Source organism: Syngnathus typhle, linkage group LG6 (assembly GCF_033458585.1).
Source record: "Syngnathus typhle isolate RoL2023-S1 ecotype Sweden linkage group LG6, RoL_Styp_1.0, whole genome shotgun sequence".
In the NCBI taxonomy this organism is placed as follows: domain Eukaryota; kingdom Metazoa; phylum Chordata; class Actinopteri; order Syngnathiformes; family Syngnathidae; genus Syngnathus; species Syngnathus typhle.
In genome coordinates this window covers 5,610,782-5,632,324 of record NC_083743.1, presented here as the reverse complement: position 1 = coordinate 5,632,324, position 21,543 = coordinate 5,610,782, and the positions used below count along the sequence as shown (strand labels likewise).

Here is a 21,543-nt window from a genome sequence, read left to right as displayed (position 1 = left end):
GTAGGTCAGGTTACTTGGAACTGCAGTAAATACAAATGCAAAAAAAAAAAATGTCAGTGTAAAAGAAAAAAAACTGTTTCAGTGCTTTTTTGTTGTCTGTACTTTCAAAATATGTCACGATGGGCTAATGTTAATCGATTTAAGCAATGATTTGACCATATGTTTGCTGTTGTGGTTGTGTGCGACTGCTCTGCATCACAGCAACAGCTGCTTCTAATATTTTGGTAAGCATATTTAGCCACATTTTGCTCTCAGCACGATGCGGCGCAGCCCTCCACAACCGCAATAATAATCATGGACACATTGTTGAATGACTACTTGTCAATCAAACGTGGGCGATCGACCAGAGATGGGCAAAACCTTCCATCCAGATCTTATTATTCATTTATCTCATTCATAATCTCATAAAAGATTGATTGTGAATAACATGATCAAACTAATTCCATTTAATAATGAAAGTGAATTTTAATGTTTAGATTTCGAAAACTTTTATCACGTGGGGCATAAACAATTGAAATTATAGTGTGAAAATATGTATTTTTAATTGTACACCTTTTCACTTTATTGACCGCAAATAGTGGACTAGGAGAACAATTAAATGCTTATCCACTAGATGGCAGAAGGTACAATTAATATTCACCTGTTGCCACGCATACAGAGTATGTTCAACGAAACGGATCCAGATTTAATACATAAATTTGGGAATGCATTGAGAGAAGGCCGTCATTATTTCAGAACATTTATTCGTGACATTTTTGTTGGATGGAGTACAGTGAGATTTTTCAAAATATGTGCCTTGTTCAAGCCCGTTTTTACTGTTGTTGATTTTATTTTTTTATTTTTTATGCAGTGCGGGTGTACCTAATGAAGTGTCCAGAGAGTGTCACTGTGGGACGTCCACGCAGTGACACTCGTCAGTGACTGACTTACGGATGCCCGTGTGGACACTCGCGTGATTGTCAGCTCGTCGATGGCGACTCGTCTTGCTTGGAAGGCATGAACTGCGGCGAGGCGACGCGTCTCCTGATTTCAGCCCAAACTTCCAGCGAGACGTGCCACGCCACGCTTTGCTAGCTGAAAGCTCCGTGGTGGGCGAGACTACCGTGCGCTCCCTCCTCACCCCCTACTGCCGCTCTCTACTCCAGCGAGTGTGGAAGCGGCTGTGGCTGCTACCCGAGCCGGCTCAGCGAGCGCTGTCGGCGGCTTCCACCCCCGGGGAATGTCGGCCCCTGACGTCGGCCTCCTCCTCCTCCACGAGTGTCACACAGCAGCCAGATGGGGTAGAGTACGCCGCATGTTTAACCTCTAACCGTTACGCACACACCACTGTCTTGTGTAAATGAAAACTTTGCTGGTTTTTGTTATATTTAATTAAATGTTTGCTGGTGGTTTCAAAAGTTGAGTTAGCCAGCGCAGACGTCAATTAGCATGCTAGCTAAGATAGCATCTGACGCATCCAGCTCGCCTGAGTGAGCTTCCATGCCACCGGCCAGCGTCCTTTGCACAAAAGCCCCACACACCCTCCTCGGGCAACACAAGTGTCCCTCGGCCGATCTCACGCCGAGTCCGACGGATGCAGTGCTCCGTAACCGCTGCTTCGTATTAGCCTGTCGGCTAGCTAATTAGGGAGACGGCGGAAGCGGAGGTGCCCGAGCCGTGTGTGGTGACAGGCGCCTGACACTTGCACGCACAGCCGGTGTGGGCACACGATGACTTGTCATATTAACCATCCGACTGTGACATTTTAAGGCAATACTACTTGACATTTTATTTCACTTTTTGGGGGGGAATCGTCCATTCAAAATGTTCCACGCAGCCACGGTAAGCAATCACCGATGAGGCGTGTTCGCTCGTCCGGCTCTCGGCTCGTCTTCCCCGCCATGCGTGTGCGTGCATGCGTGGTTCGTCGACGATGACAACAAGCCCGGAGCCTGTTGCATGCATGGTTGCCATAACGCCGCTGCTACGGCTTTAAGTACACACACACGCACACGCAGCCTGCATGCGTGTTGGAGCTCCCATATCCCGGCTAGCTATATTTAGTCCACTAACAGAGTTTGCAACTCGATCCGAAGTGTCTTGCACAACTCAGTGGCGGCCAGTGCATTTGCCATTTACCCTTTAGTGGAGACTTACCCGACTTAATTCCATTCCTTAATAGCACCACTATCACGTTGCAATTATAGAAATCATCAATAATAAACCAAAACAGTACGTCATGATGAGTATAGAAAACTACAAATAGGCGGTGAATTGCATGCTTGGAGTCAGTTTCCAAACAATCACAAGTATCTTTATGTTCTGTCTTAAATTGTGGCGGTTGTTGGACTTGATCCACGCAGTATAAAATATACGTCAGAATTGTTGATGTGGCCAAATATTTCATATTGACTAGGTTTGACCTCATTTGGTTGCATTTGTAGCGACAGAAGGTGGTGTACATGAAAAATGCAAGTCGGATCACGTGTGGTGCTGACTCAGCTTCCTGTATTTTCCGTCTACAATAGCGACAAATTAATTGATTTTGAAAGGAAAAGCATGTGACAGTCATGATGAAATGAAATCCTATCGGTAGAACATTACATAGAATAGTTTTCCGAACTAAAAGCAGCATATGTCGACTTTAGGTTAAACACAAACTTTCACCTCCAAAATCTGACTATTTGTTGTTGAGACTTAAATTCAAAGGATTGAACATTTTTTTATTTTAATGTCTCCAAGCAATCAATTATCAAAGTCGTCACTTAATTTGACAATTGCCGATTAATTGTTGCACCTAAATACGTTTTTCATTTTGTCATCAATAACAGTTTTTTTTTTTTTTAATTAAATGTGTTTAACTGCTAAGTGTACGACAACCTGCAGCATATCGCAAATGTGAAGTTCCATTTTTCTGTTTGTGGCCCTCTGGAAGCAGTTTAGACATCCTAAAGTAAACAATGTTTATTTGTTGTAGTCATGCGCTTGTGCCGTGTCTCTGGTGTGAGCTTAAAGGAGCGACCAGTGAGGCAGCCAAACTGGCCTCGGGTGACACCGGCAGGTATGTTCGCACACCACTTAGCGCTAATTGGTCACCCGCCGTCGTTAGCCACGTCCCTCCTCTCGTCCCCAGTTGCGTTCTTCCCGTCATTGTTGTCGTGCCGACCGACGCTGCGGTGTGACCATCCCCTCTCCGGTGTCACTTGACGCGCTTCGCCGCACGAAAATGAAATTCTCCGGCTGTGGCGGCAAACGGCCGCCTGCTAGCTCATCAAATTAACGCTAGCGGTGAGGGAGGGAGATATACATCCCGAAACTGGGGCGATTACAAAACATTCTTTGGGGAGGTTTGTTGTCAGTTGATGAGGTTGCATTTTCAGACATTCCCTTGCTCTAATTGGCAGGCTTCCAAGAATGGCTTCCGAAGAATGTAACCGTTTAGCCGCCGAGCAAAAAAATCACCCGCTACTCCGCCGGTGCCTGGTCCGCGTGAGTTTGAACTTCTTGACCCGGTTATTAAATGTGGGAAAGCACACGCGTGACAAGGACAAGCTCACAGTGTGTTTACTCATCTCCCTTTGTCATTCCATGAAAAATGTACCTATTTGCTGGCTCCGTGTGCCAAAATGCTACAAGATGGCGCCCAAACACTTTTGTCCACACAATCACATCAATTTTCTTTTTTGTAGTCTCCCGACGTGTTGTGTGCTCTGCCGACGCTCGCGGAGCTTGTCGGAGGACACGGTGAGAGTTTACTTGAGGTCGCCGGCCGTGAGCGCAAACATCTGACACGTCGTTGCGCTTTTATCAGTTCCATCCTCTGCAAATTACTCGGCTCGCGTCTCTCATCTGCGACGCCGCCATCCCGCCGAGCCTGTCGGGGGTAAAGTGCACCGAGCGGCGGCGGCGGGCAAACAACAGCCTTCGCGTCAGAGGCTTTGGAAGCAGGTTGCCGTGGCAACACAACAAGCCGAGGCCAACCGGCGGGTCGAGGGCTCGCGATAGGCGGACGGCCTCCTTTCATTTGATGTTGCTGAGCCGTGACGTCCTTTCCCGTTACACCGTCAGCGGCAAACGCGGGGGCTGGCAGGGGAGGAGGAGGCGTGTGAAGAACGCGCACATAATGCTGCCTTTGCTTTCCTGCCAGCGAGTCGCAACTTGCCCGAGACGTTAATTCCTCGCAAGCTTAAACGTTACACAACCACATTGATGATTGAATTAATCATTTATCTTCATAAAAAGCAGCCAAGATGTTGTTTGAAATGATTTCTCTGACTTCTTTCTGTCACCTTTTTGTCATAGCGGCTTCTTCTCCGTGAAAGTCGACACAGGCTTGCTTGCTCATTCAAAAAAACTTGCGGAGCTTGCACTGGAAAAATCATTTCGCAGACAGCAACAGCTGGCGTTGTGAAAAATATTTGTGTCACGCGCATAGCGGCAACATTTTTGTACTAAATGTTTTTTTTTAACGTCATATTACATCACCGCAGCAATTAATCGCACAGATTAAGTAAAGCTCAACATTTTCCACGGAGAGGGAAGAAAAACACTTGGTGGTTTTTATGTCGTCAAGGGTCGTACATGTTGTTTTGGCCTCTGACTTATTTTTCCTCCGGAGTCCCATGTTTGGTAATGGGCTAATTCTTCAGGGGGGGGGGAAGACCGCCACTTTCTATGAATGCCCTCCGCTGTGTTCCAAATATATTGGGAGCACCAAATATTTTTGGAGACCAGTGACAATTTTACGTTTGGCAAAAAAAATAGGATAATCGATGAGTTTATTAAACTCTGGTCCAGCAGAAACAATCTGCTTGTTTACCTCACGCTACTCAGAACTTGCATGAGTTGTTTTCTTTTCCTCGCGTCTGTTCCAAGATTAGCGCGAGTGACAGCGACCAATCAGACCACGCAATCTGATTGGCCTCGGCTACTTTGCATAACAAGCTCGACTGGTATGAGTGAGTCAGCGAAATGAAATTTGATATTCAGTCTGAGGAAATTTAGACTTGAATTGAAGTCACTTAAATGGTAAAGCATAAAAAGATTTTTGATCATTTATGTGTTTTAATTAGCCATTACCGATTACACTGATTAGCTGCACAATTTTCATTTTAAAGCTGATTGTTTTAACTAATAACCCAGTAATCTGGCAATTGTTCTAAATTGAGAAATCCATTTAAAAAAAAAAATCTATCAAAGTACCTGCGCCAGATTTGTGTTTCATACGAGTCTTATAAAAAAGGGGGCGTGTCTGCAGCATGGGCTCCCTCTCCTCCGTGATGTCATTTCTCGTTTTGTGTTTTTGCCTCTTTTAGAGACGTGGTAGATAAACCAAGTTTTGAATTATTTTTTTTCTCAACCCAAAATGCATCAGCGAAAGCGCTGGCACATTGCTGGCGACAACCTCGACAGACTCTCCTTGAAGCCAGCGCCTGGTTGCTATCGCCCCAGGTCGGCATTCACTCCCAGATAGGCCCTATCTCATCTTGGCCGTCTACTCGAAGGTCGGCAGCCCGTTGTGTGATTAGTCTGCCCCCCCATCACCCCACGCACCCTCCGGCTGTGTGATGCACAAAGCCAGTGAGTCACATTTGTAAACAGGGGCGACATCTAACCAGCCCCTCTAGGTTAATGAGTGATGAGGTCCTGGCCCCGGCGCACAAGGCGTGTCCCGGTTCTTGACTTTAGTTGGTGAGTTAATGACTAATGGCGGCATTGTGTTTTCATTTCGGGGCCGTTTAGCAACCGGGTGTTACGAAAAGACTGAACAAAAGATCGTTTATTCATCATTGGAGTCTGAAAGACTTTTGAGTGGGGGGGATGGCCTTTTGAAAGGCACCCCCCCCCCCATCATTTGTTTCACTCTATCTGTCAAACATTAAAGTCCGAAGCAGGTTCCTTGAGATTTGAGTCAAGGGTTCCACCGTTTTTATCTAAGGCGCCAGTTGGTTAGCTCTTGCCTCACAGTTCTGAAGCAACTTCCACGCACAGCCCACGCCTAACCCCCTCCTCCCATACATGCAAAAATTTTAGTTTCGATGTCTTGAACATAATTTTGACCATTTGAAGGTCTGTTTTAGGTTCAGTGTATTTTAACTCGGCTGGCTTCCGTGTGAAAGCGACAGGGGAATAAAAGCGGCGTCTGCCGTTATGCCCCTTGCAGGTCATGTGTGCAAAAAGGGCTCACAGCAAAACACGTCACGAGTCAGGCATGTTTGTTTCGTGAGGCGGCGGTTGAGTCAGGTATCGCTACACAAAGTGTTGTGGAATGTGCTGTGAAGATCTTTACCGACCCAGAATGCTGCTGGGCTACTTGGACCGCGGAGAACTGCAACCCCCCTCCCCCCTTAGTCCAAACAACTGTCGGCTGGCTCACCGTTAAAGACGCAGTGCGATGACCGTGCGAGGCTCTTATCACTGTTCTTGTCCAACTCCCTCGCCGAGTCCATGTTGACACCGAGGCAGAGGAACAGGGCAATGATTGTCGAGATGACTCTCTCTCCCTGTGTCCAGGTCTGAGCCCGTCCACTGAAGCATGAAGCGGGAGAGCCGCAATGGCGATGTCGGGCCTCATCCGCAAACCCGAGTGTGTTTACAATCATTGACAGGTTGGATGTTCACTTCATTAAGATTTTTAAGATTGCAATAGTTCATGGTTCATCTGTGAATAAAGCTAACATTGAGATCTAAAATAATGTTGTTTTTTCTATTTTTATTTCTAGCGTTGCCCGATCGCAATGTGAACCCCGGCCGGCCGACATCTTCTCCACGCCGCTCCTAAGCCTCACTCAGCAGCCAATCAAATGCACACGAACAATAAGCCGGCCAATCATGGCGAGCAAGGTCACTGGTGACGGACGAGCTCAAATGGCCGCCGTAAACCTGCAGGCTCAGCAGCAGCAGGGACCCGCCGGCCACCCGGGCCCCAAGAGCCGCCTCGGGGCCGGCGGCCATGGCGTCAACAAGAGCAACCCCGGGCCCAAGTGCGCCGGCCAATCGGCGAGCAGCGTCGGAGGACTGCTCAAAACCAAAAGTAAGCGGGAGAGGAGCGTGTCTGTGGACTCTGGTGAACCGCGACATGCTGCTCCTAAAAACCTGGAAGCTGATGCCAAAGCAGGTGAGACCTCTTTTTCTTTTTTTCCTTTCAGCATCTCCTGCAATTTTAAAGTTTTATATTTTTCTTTATGGTGAAGGGGATTCATTTGTAGTCTGGACCAGGAATGGTGAACATCACATGCATACAATTTCCCGATAACACAAAAACTTTTATACTCTGCTTGTTGCTTTTTATTTAAACAAAGTTATCAAATAAGTCAGGCATAAGTTGGCATCACTAGCTCGTCCTCGCTACGTCGCCCACCCCCCCAAGGTTATCAAAACCCGTGCTCTGCAAACAGTCATTTTAACTTGTAAATATCAGTGTTAATACTTAAAAAAACTAAACATCAACCCTCCTTTAAGAATGTCAAAGGTCACTACCTTTCCCCTCTGCTGTCAGTTTCAATCTGTGAAAAAACTCTCGATGACATGCCTTCTTGACATCCTCCACGACAGGAAGTAAACGTAATAGCAGAGAAAATGCCCCGACCTTTCAGTGAAGCGGCAGAATTTCCTCCCTTGACTCACCCAAGGCTTCTGATAGCAGCAATGACGTGTTACACACGAAAAGGCGTTCGTTGCATGTCCTCCGCTGGTAAGGTCATGGGCCTGTTTGAGTAACCCTTGTTGAAAAAAAAAGATGACTATTTTGTGTATTTGGTGCATCACCTATCCAAGTGAGACGTCCTCATTAACACAAACATTACAGAAAGTACCATCGGTATATTTTTGTTTGTTTTTTTTCTGTACCATTGTCATTTTTTAAAATTTTAAAAGTGTTTGAATTGAAACAAAGGTCAAACCTGCATTCATCTGTGCTGCACACCACTGAGCTGGCCCGTGACCAAGACAAACAAATTGGCTCAATGACTGACTTTATTGTGAAAAGAATCCGGTCGCCCTTGGCAACATAACATTGGCAGGAAAATAAGCAATCGTTGCCGTTGAATTGTCAGGGGCGCCCCCTGCTGCCTTGCGGGTGTATTTACACTGATTGATTTAGTTAAAAAAAAAAAGGCCTCCACGAGTGGCGAGATAGTCCAAGAATGATGTGTTTATGAAGTCATCGGAAAATGGTACTTTCTTGCCCCGCTGAACTTTGACTGCGATATCGTATTACTTTTTTATCTTGAGAAAATGACAACATTTTATGCCAACAGAATACGACTCGATTCTCCTCTTTATCGCCAAAAAATAAATTTTGTGAAGGTTGTTGTTTTTTTGGGGTCATGAAATGTTTGTTTTTTTAACCTTCCCATTTTTTCAAGAAAATGGCCAACTTTCTAAATCCAAAGGCCCAAAAAGTTTGAGAACTTCTCTTTAAAAAAGAAAAAAAAAGAAAAAGGACAATATCCTCACAAGTTTTTGTGTATGTGTGTTGAAGAGGGAGTCACACGCAGTAAGCGTCGTTGCGTTCTGGAGAAGAAGCAGCCATACAGTGGAGACGAGTGGTGCTCCGGACCCGACACGGAGGACGACGAAGACAAGCCGCGCTTGTCAACAACTCAACGTGAGTCAGAACTCACTGTGTGTGCTTTACGATCTCATGAAGAAATATTAGTCCCCTTATATATATACATTTATTTATTTATTTATTTATTTATTTATTTATTTTTATTGTTAGTGGATGGCCTCCTCCAGTTAATTTTACGTGTGGTTTAACTAGTGTTTGCATAATATGCTTCAATGTTTTTATTTTTTTAGGGGAGCGAGTGCTGCCGGGACCCAGGCAGGCGCAACCAGATCATCCGCCTGCGGGGCCAGCCACGTCGGAGCCTGTAATGGCTTGCGGACCAGCACCTGGACCGAAGCCAGGACCGCCTCCACCTCAGTCCTCGCAGCAGCTGTTGTATGTCTTCACAACCAGCATGGCCAACAGGTAAGCTTCCATTTACAAATGTCAAATAGACCTTCAAGCACTTAAATGTAGTTTGGGGTTTACCACTTTTTTTTTTTGGCTTCAACAGTGCTGCAGAATCAGTCATGAAAGGAAACACTGATTCCATTCTTCAGTTTCATCAGCAAAATATTCCACGAACCACGTTAGAGCAGGTCAGCCAATAACAAATGAGATAATTATACTTTATACGTCCATTTTGGTGGGAGTCTAGCAAATCATAACCATCAAAATGTTTGTTTCTTTTTACCGCAGGGCTACGCAAGGCTCGTCGAGAAGGCGAACTCCAGCGCCTCTCCTCCCGCAGCCGCCCCTAAATCCAAAAGCGGAACTCCGAGGCCGAGCTCGGCGGGAGGTGGCGTCCCCGCACTTGCGGCGGGAACGCCGACATCGGGTGGCCACTCTGACAACGATTCCCCTCGGAGCAGACATGGGGGCCTCTCCATTCCCTCCCGTAGGCCAGAGGGCGATGGCAGAGGCACGCCTTTAGGCTCGGTCCCTGTACACAGTGAGGGTGTTCCCATTGCTAGTCTCTCTCCGTCGGGGAGTCCTTCCATCCTGTCTGCGCATTTACAAAGCGACACGGGACAGAGAAGCGGCCCCGGCAACCCAGGCGGTCTTTCCAAGGAGCAGCTGGAACACCGCGAGCGTTCTTTGCAGACACTGAGGGACATCGAGAGGTTGTTACTACGCACTGGAGCGAGAGGGAGCCCTCACGGTGACGCGGGGGTTCCCGCCGGTAACCTCGCAAATAACGTTTCCCACGTCATGAGCAACAGTAGCGGCGATCGAGGTGCTATTCTGGAGGACGGCGACAACGGTACAAACACTGGAGATTGCGGTAGCATGGCGCTGTCGGCGTTGGCGTCTCTGGGAACCATGAAGAAGTTTGAAGAGCCACTGCAGTCCATCATGTCACAAACGCAGTCGCTCGGCGCCGCCGCTCACAGCCCCGAAATGGACCCTCGCCATCATCTAGCGCAGCATCCTCACCAGCAGCTATCCTCGCCTGGCTTGGACATGGGCCCCTTGCTTGGACCAGAGGGGCTGACCCAAGAGCAAATCGCCTGGCGGAAACTCCAAGAAGAGTACTACCAGGAGAAAAGGAGGCAACAGGAAATGCAAAGTCCACAGGACTTTAGGATGATGACTGAAACGGGCTTGCACGGAGGTCCCGTGATGATCAGGGGACCCCCTCCCCCATATCACAGCAAGCCTGGAGATCAACAGTGGGTTTCTGCAAATATGATGGGGGGAGGAGCAATGCCTGGACATTTACGAATGGCCGCCATGCACCAAGAAGGACCTGGACGTCCGAGGTTCCTAGCACACGTGCAGCGAGGCCCACCGGGTGGAGCGGGCTTTCCCGGCAGTCCAGGCGGGATGTTACCCGTCGACGGTCTCGGACCCCAAAGACCGACCAGGCCGGGGATTTGGCTCGATAATATGCCCAACAACATGGACGGCGGAGGTCAATTCCACGGTCGCTACCCACCTCAACACTTGCTGGATGAGCCAGAACATCTTTTAGCCCGCGAGGAATTATTTCGCATTTCCGACAAGCGGCAGTTGCAGGGTCTTTCTAGGTTTGAGTTTGACCGGATTATGGCGCAGCAGCAACAGGGCAATATGGCTTCAAGAATTATGGAAAATCCTGGAGTCCCAGACTTCTCCAATGTGGGTATGGGCAGGGGTCCCCCTTCCAATCAAGGAGATCCTATGGACTTTCTCGGTTCACGTGATATGGTGGGCTCTCCCGGAGGAGGGCCTCAGATTAGAGACTTAATCGATTGTCCTCTGGGGAGCAACCTTTCCATCAACATGAACCCACAGATGAATATGCAGCAGCAGCAGCATATGGCTCTCCAGCAAAAACTCCATAGAGGCCCAGGAAGAGTGGGGACTTTAAGTGAGTTCTTCACTCCTGGCGAGATTGCAAGAATACGAGCGTCACAAAATGAAAGAAGACATATGGGAATGGTCTCGGGACCCGATGGATCCTTTCGTTTTCAGACGCAAGGCCCTTACGGTGGTGGAGCGGGCGAAGGGCCGTATCCTCCGCAGCCCGGTCCGGAGATGTTTGGGCCCGAACTGGAGGCTCGTAATCAGATGGGAAGTACGCCGCGGCTCAGTCATATGCCGATCGCCGGAGACCTCCGAGGAGTCGCTGCCGGTCCTCGGCATCCCCCCGACCTATCGGTCAACGTTCACCCGATGACCTCTCCTACGGTCCAGCGCAATTCGCCATCTCTTCACCGAGAGCCGTCGGCGCTTCTTCCTTCTCCGTCGGCCCCGGGGCAGAAGTCACCCTCCGTGATGGCCCCCGCGGGCTCTCACCCCCCTCTTCCCCCTGCATCTGGTGCGGGGACACCTTGCTCTTCTTCCGTGAAATCACCCCAGATAATGGGCTCTTCGAACCATGACTTGCACTCCCCATCCATCTCACCTGGGCGACTCAAGTCCCCGGCTGTGGCGATGGGCTCTCCTGCGTGGATGTCTCCCAAAACAGATCCTTCAAGTCCGGCCGGTCTCACCGCCGTGAGGGCGGCGGGCAATGGTGGAAGTCATTCAGAGACAGGTACATTCAAAATGATGTTTTCTGAAGTCCTCATTCATACTTTTGGTGACCTTTACTCTGATCTTTTTTTTTTTTGCAGGGCGATCAATCCCCCCCAGGAGTTCCAACTCCACCCCGAGTACCCAACCAGGCTCGATGAATCCCGGTATGACATTTGCAACTTCGCCCGACGGCTCAAAAGCAAAGAATCCGTTGTCGCTGATCATGTCTCAGCTCTCCAAGTACACCCTGCCCAGTTCCACTCCTCTTTACCACGACGCAATTAAGACAATAGCCACTTCTGATGACGAGATGCTGCCCGATCGACCTCTTCTGCCCGGTGTTAGCATCGGAGGTACGAAGCCAAAAACACAACGGGTGTCACGTTTTCATCTGCTTGGTGTGATTTTTGTTTTACACTCTGATCGTAACATGGCGGTTTTGCTACGCCAACAGGAAACCCGGCGGCATCTCAGATCCTGGTCTCCCAGAGTTCCATCGGTGGCCAAAGTGATTCCCAAAGCCCCGTGAGAATCCCGAGCCAAAGTCAGCAGCAACTCTCCCACGAAGCCTCGGAACACATGCTGTCTTCCCCAAACCTTCTGAGTTCCAACATGATGGTTGGAGGAAGCGATGACCTCGGTCCTTGCAACGTCTCACCCATGTCTCAAAACCAGATGGCGGCTTTCCCCCGCATGCAGCCGTCGTCTCACGGCCGTATTCGCTCACCCATGGGCCGAATGTCGCAGAATTTCTCTCAGTCCGGCGAGGACATCCTCCCACCTCAACGGCTGCACCAACGCCGCCGTCATCCCTCAGAGTCCTTCCCAGCCCTTTCCATGGGCGATGGCCCAGATCTGAGCGAAGTCATACGACCGACCCACTCGGGGATTCCCGAGTTCGACCTGTCCCGCATCATTCCCTCCGACAAGCCCAGCAGCACTCTGCAGTATTTCCCCAAGAGCAAACCAAACCAGGGGCCCGGGTCACAGCAGCCGACTTCTCAGCAGCTTCTCAAACACTTGTCTTCCTCTGGTTCTCCGCACATCTCGTCATCCAACCCCCACTTGGCCAATTTGCAGAACATGATGGGGGAGCCGCCGCCGCTGCCGCCGCCTCACCAGGGGCACGGCGGACTCGGCCAAAACATGGCCGTTCTCCAGGGGGACGCCAGGGGAATGGTGTCTAACGCAGACATGGGACACATGTTGGGAAGGACAGGGATGGTTCCCCAACAACAGCAAGCCATGATGCCCAACAGTCTTCTCCACCACCCTTACCCGGGAATGATGTCGCCTCAGCAGCACCAGCACAATTTGATGGTGAGGCAAAACATGATGATGATGCAGGCCAAGCAGCGCAACATGCCGGGAGACCCCTTTGGCCCCCAGGCTGCTTTAATGTCCCCTCAGGGTCCCTTGATGGCTCACGCACAGACTGGAATGATGGGACCCCAGTCGCTCAGACAGCGGGGGATGTCTCTGGACAGCCCCATCGGTTACGGCCCCGACGGTATGGCCAACATGCCTTTTTGATCGGTCCCACGCAGCCCGGACAAGTGTCTCTTTTACGTTACTGTGGCAATCCAGGTATCAGTCCTTCCTTCCATTTTAATTGGCAATCGAAAATCAAAAGGCACTCGTTGGACATTTTTTTTAGTATAACAGAACAAATGTACGTCATTGTGATGGTTAACAGGCGAATGGATCTTTTCCAAGTCACGCTTGTTACCAAATTTCCAGGTCACGGAAAGGCAACCAATTACATATGTAAATCGTATTCAGTCCTGCGCCCTGTTTTACATTTTCTATTTTTAATTGAACGTTGAAGAATCAGGTTGTTGTCTCCCGCTCTTTTATATTACATAAAAAAAAAAAAAGTGACGATTAGATAATCATTGTTTTTTTTTTTTTTAAGTTTCGGATTGCCATTTGAAGACAAATGGAACAGGTTTTGCACGGCTTAGCGTGTCAACACTTTTTTGAGGGGAGAAGAGAAATTACGAATTATCAGTAACGAGCTTTGCTACTGATTTATACATTGAAATATTTAAGAGCTCTGTAAAATGGTTCAATATAAAAAATCTTCAAGAGCTTTTTTTTAAAAAAAATGCAAAAAAACGGACAACTGTCATGTACTTTTCTGAGATGTGCTTGTTTGTCAGAATCACATGGCAGTTAAGAGGAGTGCCTAAAATGTGTTTGTTTTTCCTAGATTTTATTTCTCCAGCTACCAAAACTGTTGCGCAAAGGAAAATATAAATATATAAATATATATATATATTTATATATATATTTATATATATATATATATAAATGATAAAATAATATATACCTGCTGTATATAAGATGCAATTTGTGATTGTTTGCACTCTTGTTCTGTATAACTGTGTTTTAATAGGAGTCTAAAAGAAATGAAAAAGTGAGAATCTCTATGGTGGGTTTTACTTGGGATGGCAGTGGCTGTTTGATAAACAGACTATGGGACATGATTGTAGTCAAATAAATGAAAGCCTTAACAATTTATATTGTGTGTGAAGACTCTTCTGACCACATCTGAATTTGAACAAATTCAAATAGTATCCAATATCATGTAGCTTTTTTTTAAGACGACCATTTAAGTGACTGTCTGAGGACTATTAATTTAACAATATGTTGCATCGTATGAAGTTTAAGACCACTCACAAATTTCGTTTCAATGTAACTTGAAAGGCAGGTTCATAGGTTTAAAAAAAAGATTATAATTATATTACAGAGATAAAAGCAATGAGATTAAAAGCAATCTACCCATTTATTAAAAGGCCACGACACGTGTAATAGGAACCCATCACTGCTATTTAATGACTTGATACAAAGACAAAAAGGAATGCTTTTTCATGATGTGACCATGATGGATTTCATACAGGCTAAATGGACACAAAGACAGAAAGAGGAAAGCAACAGTGTGAGTACCTCTGATACCGGCGATCATTTTAACTCAAACTGTGATATTATTGGTACGAGGCTCCCTCTAGTGGTAAGTGGACGCATTACTCAAATGTGCAAACCGCATGTTGCTAGGTAGCTGAATTCATTTAGTTGGACATTTTTGTTTCGTGCTGTGTGCGTGGTATTTCTAATATAAACAAAGATTGGGAAACACTAAGTTAGGGTACCCACTGAAGTGTCTCAAGGGGCATTTTGACAGATACGAACGCAGGCACGCCCATACAACTTTTATGGGGGCACCTTGAACAAAACAGTTTAGAAAGGTTAATAATCACGTGTATGTGAGAGGTTTAAGAGTTAAAACCAATTGGAAAACGGTATTCGTTAACCTGGCTCGGTGACGTCTCAGCGGTGACGTCAGATTCAGGTCAAAGTGTAAATAAAAACCCCGACGGCTACATTCGATGCAGTACATTTACGCTTATTAAAAAAAGGGGAAGAAACTATTAACGATACCATACTTATGGAAGACATTCATTATTATTTTTATTGAGATCAGAAATGAAATCAGCTGATCGTGGCGGTGGGAGGCGGGCTCAAATACGAGTGGACGCCATCTTGCAGGCTCGGATGAGAAGAAGCCTCATTCGTGCTCTCGGCTACCATTTGAGAAAGCTTAAAAAAGGAAAAACACAAAAAGACGATTTATTTCGCTAATCTGAGGTAACGATGGGTTCACCTCGGACGTTATGTGTGTGCTGAATTCTCCGTTGTAAGCCTGAGTCACCCGCGTCGCGTTGTTTGAGACAAGTTACGTCGTATTTAGCCGTCGTTAGCCAACTAGCTAGTTGGCGAGCTAACACTCCGTGACGTTGAACGTTAGTGATACTTAAAGGAAATAAACTATAAAAGCGGAATCGTGATCATTGCCAACATTTTATAATACGCATTGCCGAGTTATTGTTGATGGTAGTTAAGTAAAAGAAGAGTGTAAAAGGTTCGTCTTCTGGCCACTTCTCGGCCAAGCTAATTTTCTGGTGCTAGCAACCTCTACGTCATCGTTTTTATCCGAACTCCACTCCAGCTAAACATTTTTTTGTTGACAAAGCCAATTTTGTGTCGTCTGAGAATTATTCAGTTTTTACCTTTAAAGTCTTATTGGACGCGACCTTGTGTATTTTTCCCGAGTTAACGTTATGAGGTATTCGCGTTAGCTGCTAACTGTGTGGCATTTATCATAGATACTCTTTTCGGTCAAACTCTTGTTTACGGTAGTTTGAATAAGCAAAATACAGATTGTCAAGGTGGAATTTCCCCAGGTTTATTTTGGTTCGCCCCTTCATCAGTGAATGTTTAAAAGCTTGTTTTGACAATACCATCCAAACTGTCCTCCAACTAATTAGCCAAACCTCCAGTTGATTTTGATTCTTTTTTTTAACATGCAGTTAGACTAACTACTTTTGTTTTTTAGGGTTCATATAAATCCGAAGAAGACGACACAGCGGCTTGGACCTCCCCGAGATGACCAGCCATCTTAGCCCTTCTGGAGTTTGGATTTCGGACAACTGAGTTTGGATTTCAGACAACTGTTGTGAACCTCCAACCTCACCCAAACTGAACTGCTCAAGCGGCCACTTATTCCAAGAGTAATCTGTTGAAAAACACTGAAAAGAAGTTATCGCTTCATGTCCCAGAAACGGCAATATAGTGTAGCTAGTGGCAGGGATAAATATTTGGACGCATTGTACAGTAAACACAGCCCCGAGTGGGTAGGACTACTTTCATTTGTGAGTGTTTCCAGCTGAGTGGATTCACTCCTCACTTGTGGTTCATCTTTATTGGACTGAAAAGCTAAAGAGGAAACATGAGCACTGCCAGGACAGAGAACCCGGTTATCTTGGGCTTGTCGAATCAGAACGGGCAGCTCCGAGGCTCGGTGAGGCCGGCCGGAGCGCCGGGTGGAGGCGGAGGAGGCCCCCACCAGCCACTCAACCAGATGAAAGGCACAATCAACAATGGCAATGCCCAGACAGCCCCCACGACTAACGCTGTCATCAAGTAAGTTGTGTGCTGGAGAAATGGAAAAAAAAAGTTGACAGAATGACAAATGTGTGCTTTCGTTAAATGGTTTCTCATGAGCGTTTGGACTTTTGCAGGCCTGGAGATGACTGGAAGAAAAATTTAAAGTTACCCCCAAAGGACATGAGGATGAGAACTTCGGTCTGTATTTTTATTCATATATATTTTTTAGTCTATAAAACCACTGACGAGCTTCTAATTGCTAATGGTCACTTTTAACGCCCCCCACCCCCTGCAGGATGTGACTGCGACAAAGGGCAACGAGTTTGAAGATTACTGCCTCAAGAGGGAACTGCTTATGGGCATCTTTGAGATGGGCTGGGAAAAGCCGTCTCCCATTCAGGTGCCTTTCCTGCTTCCGTTGCATAACTTCACGCCACAATGGCGAGCAACTCACCAAAGTATCAATTGCTGCTGCTCGTAGGAGGAAAGCATTCCCATCGCGTTGTCAGGCAGGGATATCTTGGCCAGGGCCAAGAACGGCACAGGGAAGAGCGGAGCCTACCTCATTCCCTTACTTGAACGCATCGACCTGAAGAGGGACTACATACAAGGTGGGCATGTTTGGAATCTGCTTCAGTTACATTACTTTTAAAATCCAATGAGCCGTCCCATCTTAACATCAAACTTGCCCTCGAGTGCAAATATTTGCTCACTGTGCCAGAGCTAATGATGCATCTTGGATATTTTGTCAACTAGCAAAATGTGACTGTAATATTTCCTTCCCCCAGCGCTGGTGGTCGTGCCCACCAGAGAACTGGCTCTGCAAGTAAGCCAAATATGCATCCAGGTCAGCAAACACATGGGAGGAGTGAAGGTGATGGCGACCACAGGTGGAACCAACCTACGCGATGACATCATGAGACTGGATGAAACTGGTAATGCTTTGGGCGGCCGGGCGAGACTCGTGTGATTGCATTTGTGTGAGCTCAACGTTTGTTTTTTGTTCTCCTCCCCAGTTCATGTGGTCATCGCAACCCCAGGGAGGATTTTAGACCTCATCAAGAAAGGAGTGGCCAAAGTCAGTCAAGTGCAGATGATTGTTCTCGATGAGGTGGGGTGTGCTCTTTGTTATTCGGTCAGGCCGCAATTCTTCTTCTACTTGTTGTTGTTGCACCAACTCTGTTCTTCGTCTCATTTTCCACCAGGCTGACAAACTCCTGTCTCAGGACTTTGTGGTCATGATGGAAGAGATTCTGGGCTTCCTTTCCAAACAGAGACAGATTTTGCTTTACTCTGCTACGTTCCCGCTCAGTGTGCAGAAGTTCATGGTACGTTGTAGTTCAACCTTTCTTGTGGCTGTTAATGATTTGACAAAGGAGGCCTCTCTTACGAACCGGTTTTCACTGCGGTTCTAGAACTCGTACCTGCAGAAGCCCTACGAGATCAACCTCATGGAGGAGCTCACGCTGAAGGGTGTGACTCAGTATTATGCTTACGTCACGGAAAGGCAGAAAGTGCATTGCCTCAACACTTTGTTCTCCAGGGTAAGACGATTTATTTCAGGAATAAAAGAAAACAAATAGACTCCTAACGCCATCTATGTGACTTGTCTTCTAGCTCCAGATCAACCAGTCTATAATCTTCTGCAACTCCTCTCAGAGAGTTGAGCTCCTTGCCAAGAAGATCTCCCAGCTTGGTTATTCGTGTTTCTACATTCATGCCAAGATGAGACAGGTTGGGACAAAAGTTCTCCCTCGTGCACACTTGATGAAGCGTGGCTGTCAGTCTTAAAATGCTCAGTGAAAGTAACGTTGGACTCTCCTTTCTCCCCAGGAACATCGCAATCGCGTGTTCCACGACTTCCGGAACGGTCTGTGTCGAAATCTCGTCTGCACCGGTGAGTCACGCACCCTCTCGGAGTGTTCAATATCCAATTTTGCAGCTCGTGTTGAAGGCGGATTCTCGTTCCAGCTTTCTTCTCGGGAGATAACAAGTGCTAGTCGTATTTCTTGACTCGCACCTGCTGCATTATCAGTTAGTTGTGTGCAGCATAGTTGTCGCACGACTGCTTTCTTTGTTAGCACAAAAGCACTTTTGCTGGACAAATGTTTGCTTTCGAGTTGAGAATGTTCATTGCGTGTGTTTTCTTCCAGACCTCTTCACAAGAGGAATAGACATTCAAGCTGTGAATGTTGTGATCAATTTTGACTTCCCGAAGCTGGGAGAGACGTACCTCCATCGCATTGGCAGATCTGGTGAGACTTGCTCTTGTGACGTTCGCTCACTGTATGCAAGCGAAGACAAACGAGCGTTAACGCTCCTCCCCGTGTTTTAGGCCGCTTCGGACACTTGGGTCTGGCCATCAACCTGATCACGTACGACGATCGCTTCAACCTGAAAGGCATCGAAGAGCAGCTGGGAACGGAGATCAAGCCCATACCGGGGATCATTGACAAGAGCTTGTATGTGGCCGAGTACCACAGCGAGAGCGGCGAAGAAGTGAAGCCATGAGCCAGTGAGTCGTTTTCGGGATGTTTGACTTCCAAGAACTTGAAGCTTTGTCGTATGTACCCTTGAGATTCAAAGTACACCTTTTGGCTAATATTGTTTTTCTTTTTGTCATTCACAGATGAGCCCATCCTCCATTCCCCTTTGGACCCCACCACCCCAGCCTGGATTTTTTTTTCTTTCTTTTTTCTTTTTCTTAAATCATCAGGAATGTGAAAGTTGCGTTTTGGAAGAACTCTTCCCCTTTTCACAGGGCTCAATGCTGCACCGCCTGCACTGAAGACACCCCCACGGGACCGAAAACCTGGCGCGCAGATCTAACGTGAAGCCAGCCCCTCGCAATCCCCCTGCCCCTCCAAAAAAAGAAGCCCCACCTTCATTTCTGTTCTTGTTTTGGACCCATTTTGTATGAAGTGCCTTAAGAAGCAGTCCAACTCGTTGTGAAGTAATAACCCTCGTCGTCATGGAGCATAACCACTTTTTTCATTTCTGTCAGGTCCTGCCGCGCTTTCAGTCTGGCTTCACATTGCAGGACAAACATGGATCCACGCAGCCCCGCGCCCCCAGTGGACAAATATGCTGGAGTTTTTTTTTTTTTTGTAACTGAAGGAAAGCCAGACTATCCATGATTTTTTTTTCCAGTTGCTTCAAGAAGAACCCGACACTTTCCTGTCTTCAGCAGCAGAGTAAAATTCAAATGATGGTGCAGCCAATCAACAGCTAGAGTCATGAGGATTCCTCAAAAAGTGGACATATATATTTTTTTTCTTCCCAGTTCCCCACCCTGCTCACCTTCCTATGGATGGCCGTACTTAACTCTGTGAGCCTGTGTATATACCTTAATTTTAAGATTGTTTTAAGGCAGTTGACAAGAAGTCTGGCTGCAACACAATATGCCAACCCTTGCCACACACACACGCAAACTTGTTGGCACTGGAGAGACTGTTTTACTGCCTATTGGCCTGTGAGTTTATTTATAATTTTAGAAAAAGCAGAATGATTGAGAATCAAAACAAAACCCTAGTGCATGAAGTGGCATCAAGTGTCATAATTGAAAATTGCACTTAAATTGAAGTCGTGCCAGTTTCGACGCCACCATCCGACCGCATTGTCCGACGCGCTGCGGATTTGCTTTGCCCATTCTTTGCCCCCCCCCCCCCCTTCACCTGTTACAACGAAGACGACAGCGGCCAATTTTGATTTCAAGCAGAATGTCGTGTGGAAAAGCATCAGTGATGGACACATCCTACCTGGGATGAAATGTAGCAGGAATTCACTCTCGCCACGACGACACGGAGGAGAAAAGAAAAGCAACGCAGGTTGGCACTTGACAACGCACAGAGTTGAGTTTAGGCAATAACATGGACGGCTTTTTGGATCCGCCACGCCAACATGAACATGTTGCTCTTGAAGATTCCTTATAATCCAAAAAAAAAAAAAAGACTAAGGGGAATGGCTACGACGGATGACGACATGGCCTGGACTGCAAACTCGGACTGAGTTACTGGTTTATATTTCTGCCCTTTTTTTTTTTTTATTTTATTTTATTTTGGTGTTACTTTCTATGTGGGGATTGGTTATACTTAGTCACAAAAACCTGATTTTGCATAAAAGTTCCTCGGAGCCTTTTTGGAAAAATCTGGTTCCCCCAAGTGGTGAGATGCTCCTACAACTGTTTTGACCAAGAGCGACTGTTTCAAAATGTTCCCTTCAAGTCCTCATTGTTTCAGAACGGCGCTTTCCCCTGCCCGCTCGCATCACGTCGGCCCCTGAAGAGTTCAGTCATCCAATTCGGCTATTTGGTGGGGTGGGAGGGTATTGTGTCCAAAGAAAATATTCAAGTTGAACAAATTGCGAGCGAGCAGGGGTGGCAAAATTTTTGCAGACACTCGGCAGCCGTCTGCGGCCTGGCGGCCAGTCGGCAGTACTCCAGCTTGGTTTGGTTTTCAGGACCGGTCCAACAGGACGAGCGGATGTAACGGGATGCTGCCTACTGCCGGCGGCCGCCATGTTGAGAACCTTAGAGACTGAGACAAAAGCATCTTGCCCAACTCTACAATTGGATTTGTTTCGTAACCCAATTGTCTCATTCTTTAAGGTCATTTTAAATTGGGGGGGGGGGGGTGAATTGGCTCACTTGCTGCCCTGATGCACACAAATCCTCCTTGATAGTGGTGACAAATTTAAAGCAAACTACACACCTTTTGTGTCCAATTGGGCTCGGTGTCACTTTCTGTCCAGGAGGATGCTGCTGATGCATTAGTACACTTTGGGAGGGGGGGCTGTTTACAAATTTATGGAAAGGGTTAACAAAAAAAAGTTTCCCTTATTTTGAATTATGTTCTGTTTTTGCCCAAAAAAAAATGTTCAAGTGGAAAACTCAAGAGTTTTAAGTTCTCTTTGTTTTTATTTTCATAAAAATTTGGTCCTAATTCAATTGGCAGAATTTTCAGTGATGCAAATTTTACAAAGTTGAGTTAAGAAAAACACAAAAAATGTCTATTAGGCTTAAAGATTGAAAGTTTGGTTCAAAATAAAGCTCACTGAATTTAATT

At 46.8% G+C, this 21,543-nt stretch overlaps 2 protein-coding genes across 2 annotated transcripts; both read left to right on the top strand.

Moving 5' to 3' along the window:
• Window positions 1-755: 755 nt before the first annotated feature.
• On the top strand, window positions 756-14,056 carry bcl9l (bcl9 like). The gene is made up of 9 exons (XM_061280226.1): window positions 756-1,280; window positions 6,493-6,587; window positions 6,702-7,096; window positions 8,462-8,587; window positions 8,782-8,956; window positions 9,045-9,129; window positions 9,230-11,552; window positions 11,632-11,886; window positions 11,988-14,056. Exons 3-9 carry the CDS (start codon window positions 6,811-6,813, stop codon window positions 13,064-13,066), a joined length of 4,329 nt encoding a protein of 1,442 aa, XP_061136210.1. The 5' UTR covers window positions 756-1,280; window positions 6,493-6,587; window positions 6,702-6,810; the 3' UTR covers window positions 13,067-14,056.
• A 966-nt stretch (window positions 14,057-15,022) lies between these two features.
• Window positions 15,023-21,541, top strand: ddx6 (DEAD (Asp-Glu-Ala-Asp) box helicase 6). Its single transcript, XM_061280248.1, has 14 exons — window positions 15,023-15,181; window positions 15,930-16,516; window positions 16,615-16,678; window positions 16,776-16,880; window positions 16,962-17,091; window positions 17,269-17,415; window positions 17,497-17,591; window positions 17,686-17,808; window positions 17,896-18,024; window positions 18,098-18,214; window positions 18,314-18,377; window positions 18,634-18,735; window positions 18,816-18,995; window positions 19,110-21,541. Exons 2-13 carry the CDS (start codon window positions 16,323-16,325, stop codon window positions 18,989-18,991), a joined length of 1,446 nt encoding a protein of 481 aa, XP_061136232.1. The 5' UTR covers window positions 15,023-15,181; window positions 15,930-16,322; the 3' UTR covers window positions 18,992-18,995; window positions 19,110-21,541.
• Window positions 21,542-21,543: the final 2 nt, after the last annotated feature.

Coding starts and splice junctions, on each gene's coding strand:
- bcl9l (XM_061280226.1), top strand. CDS start 6,811: ATGGCGAGCAAGGTCACTGGTGACGGACGAGCTCAAATGGCCGCCGTA. Junction 9,130..9,229: donor CACGAACCACGTTAGAGCAG/GTCAGCCAATAA, acceptor TTTTTACCGCAG/GGCTACGCAAGGCTCGTCGA. Junction 11,553..11,631: donor TGGAAGTCATTCAGAGACAG/GTACATTCAAAA, acceptor TTTTTTTTGCAG/GGCGATCAATCCCCCCCAGG.
- ddx6 (XM_061280248.1), top strand. CDS start 16,323: ATGAGCACTGCCAGGACAGAGAACCCGGTTATCTTGGGCTTGTCGAAT. Junction 16,517..16,614: donor ACGACTAACGCTGTCATCAA/GTAAGTTGTGTG, acceptor GGACTTTTGCAG/GCCTGGAGATGACTGGAAGA. Junction 16,881..16,961: donor AAAAGCCGTCTCCCATTCAG/GTGCCTTTCCTG, acceptor TGCTGCTCGTAG/GAGGAAAGCATTCCCATCGC.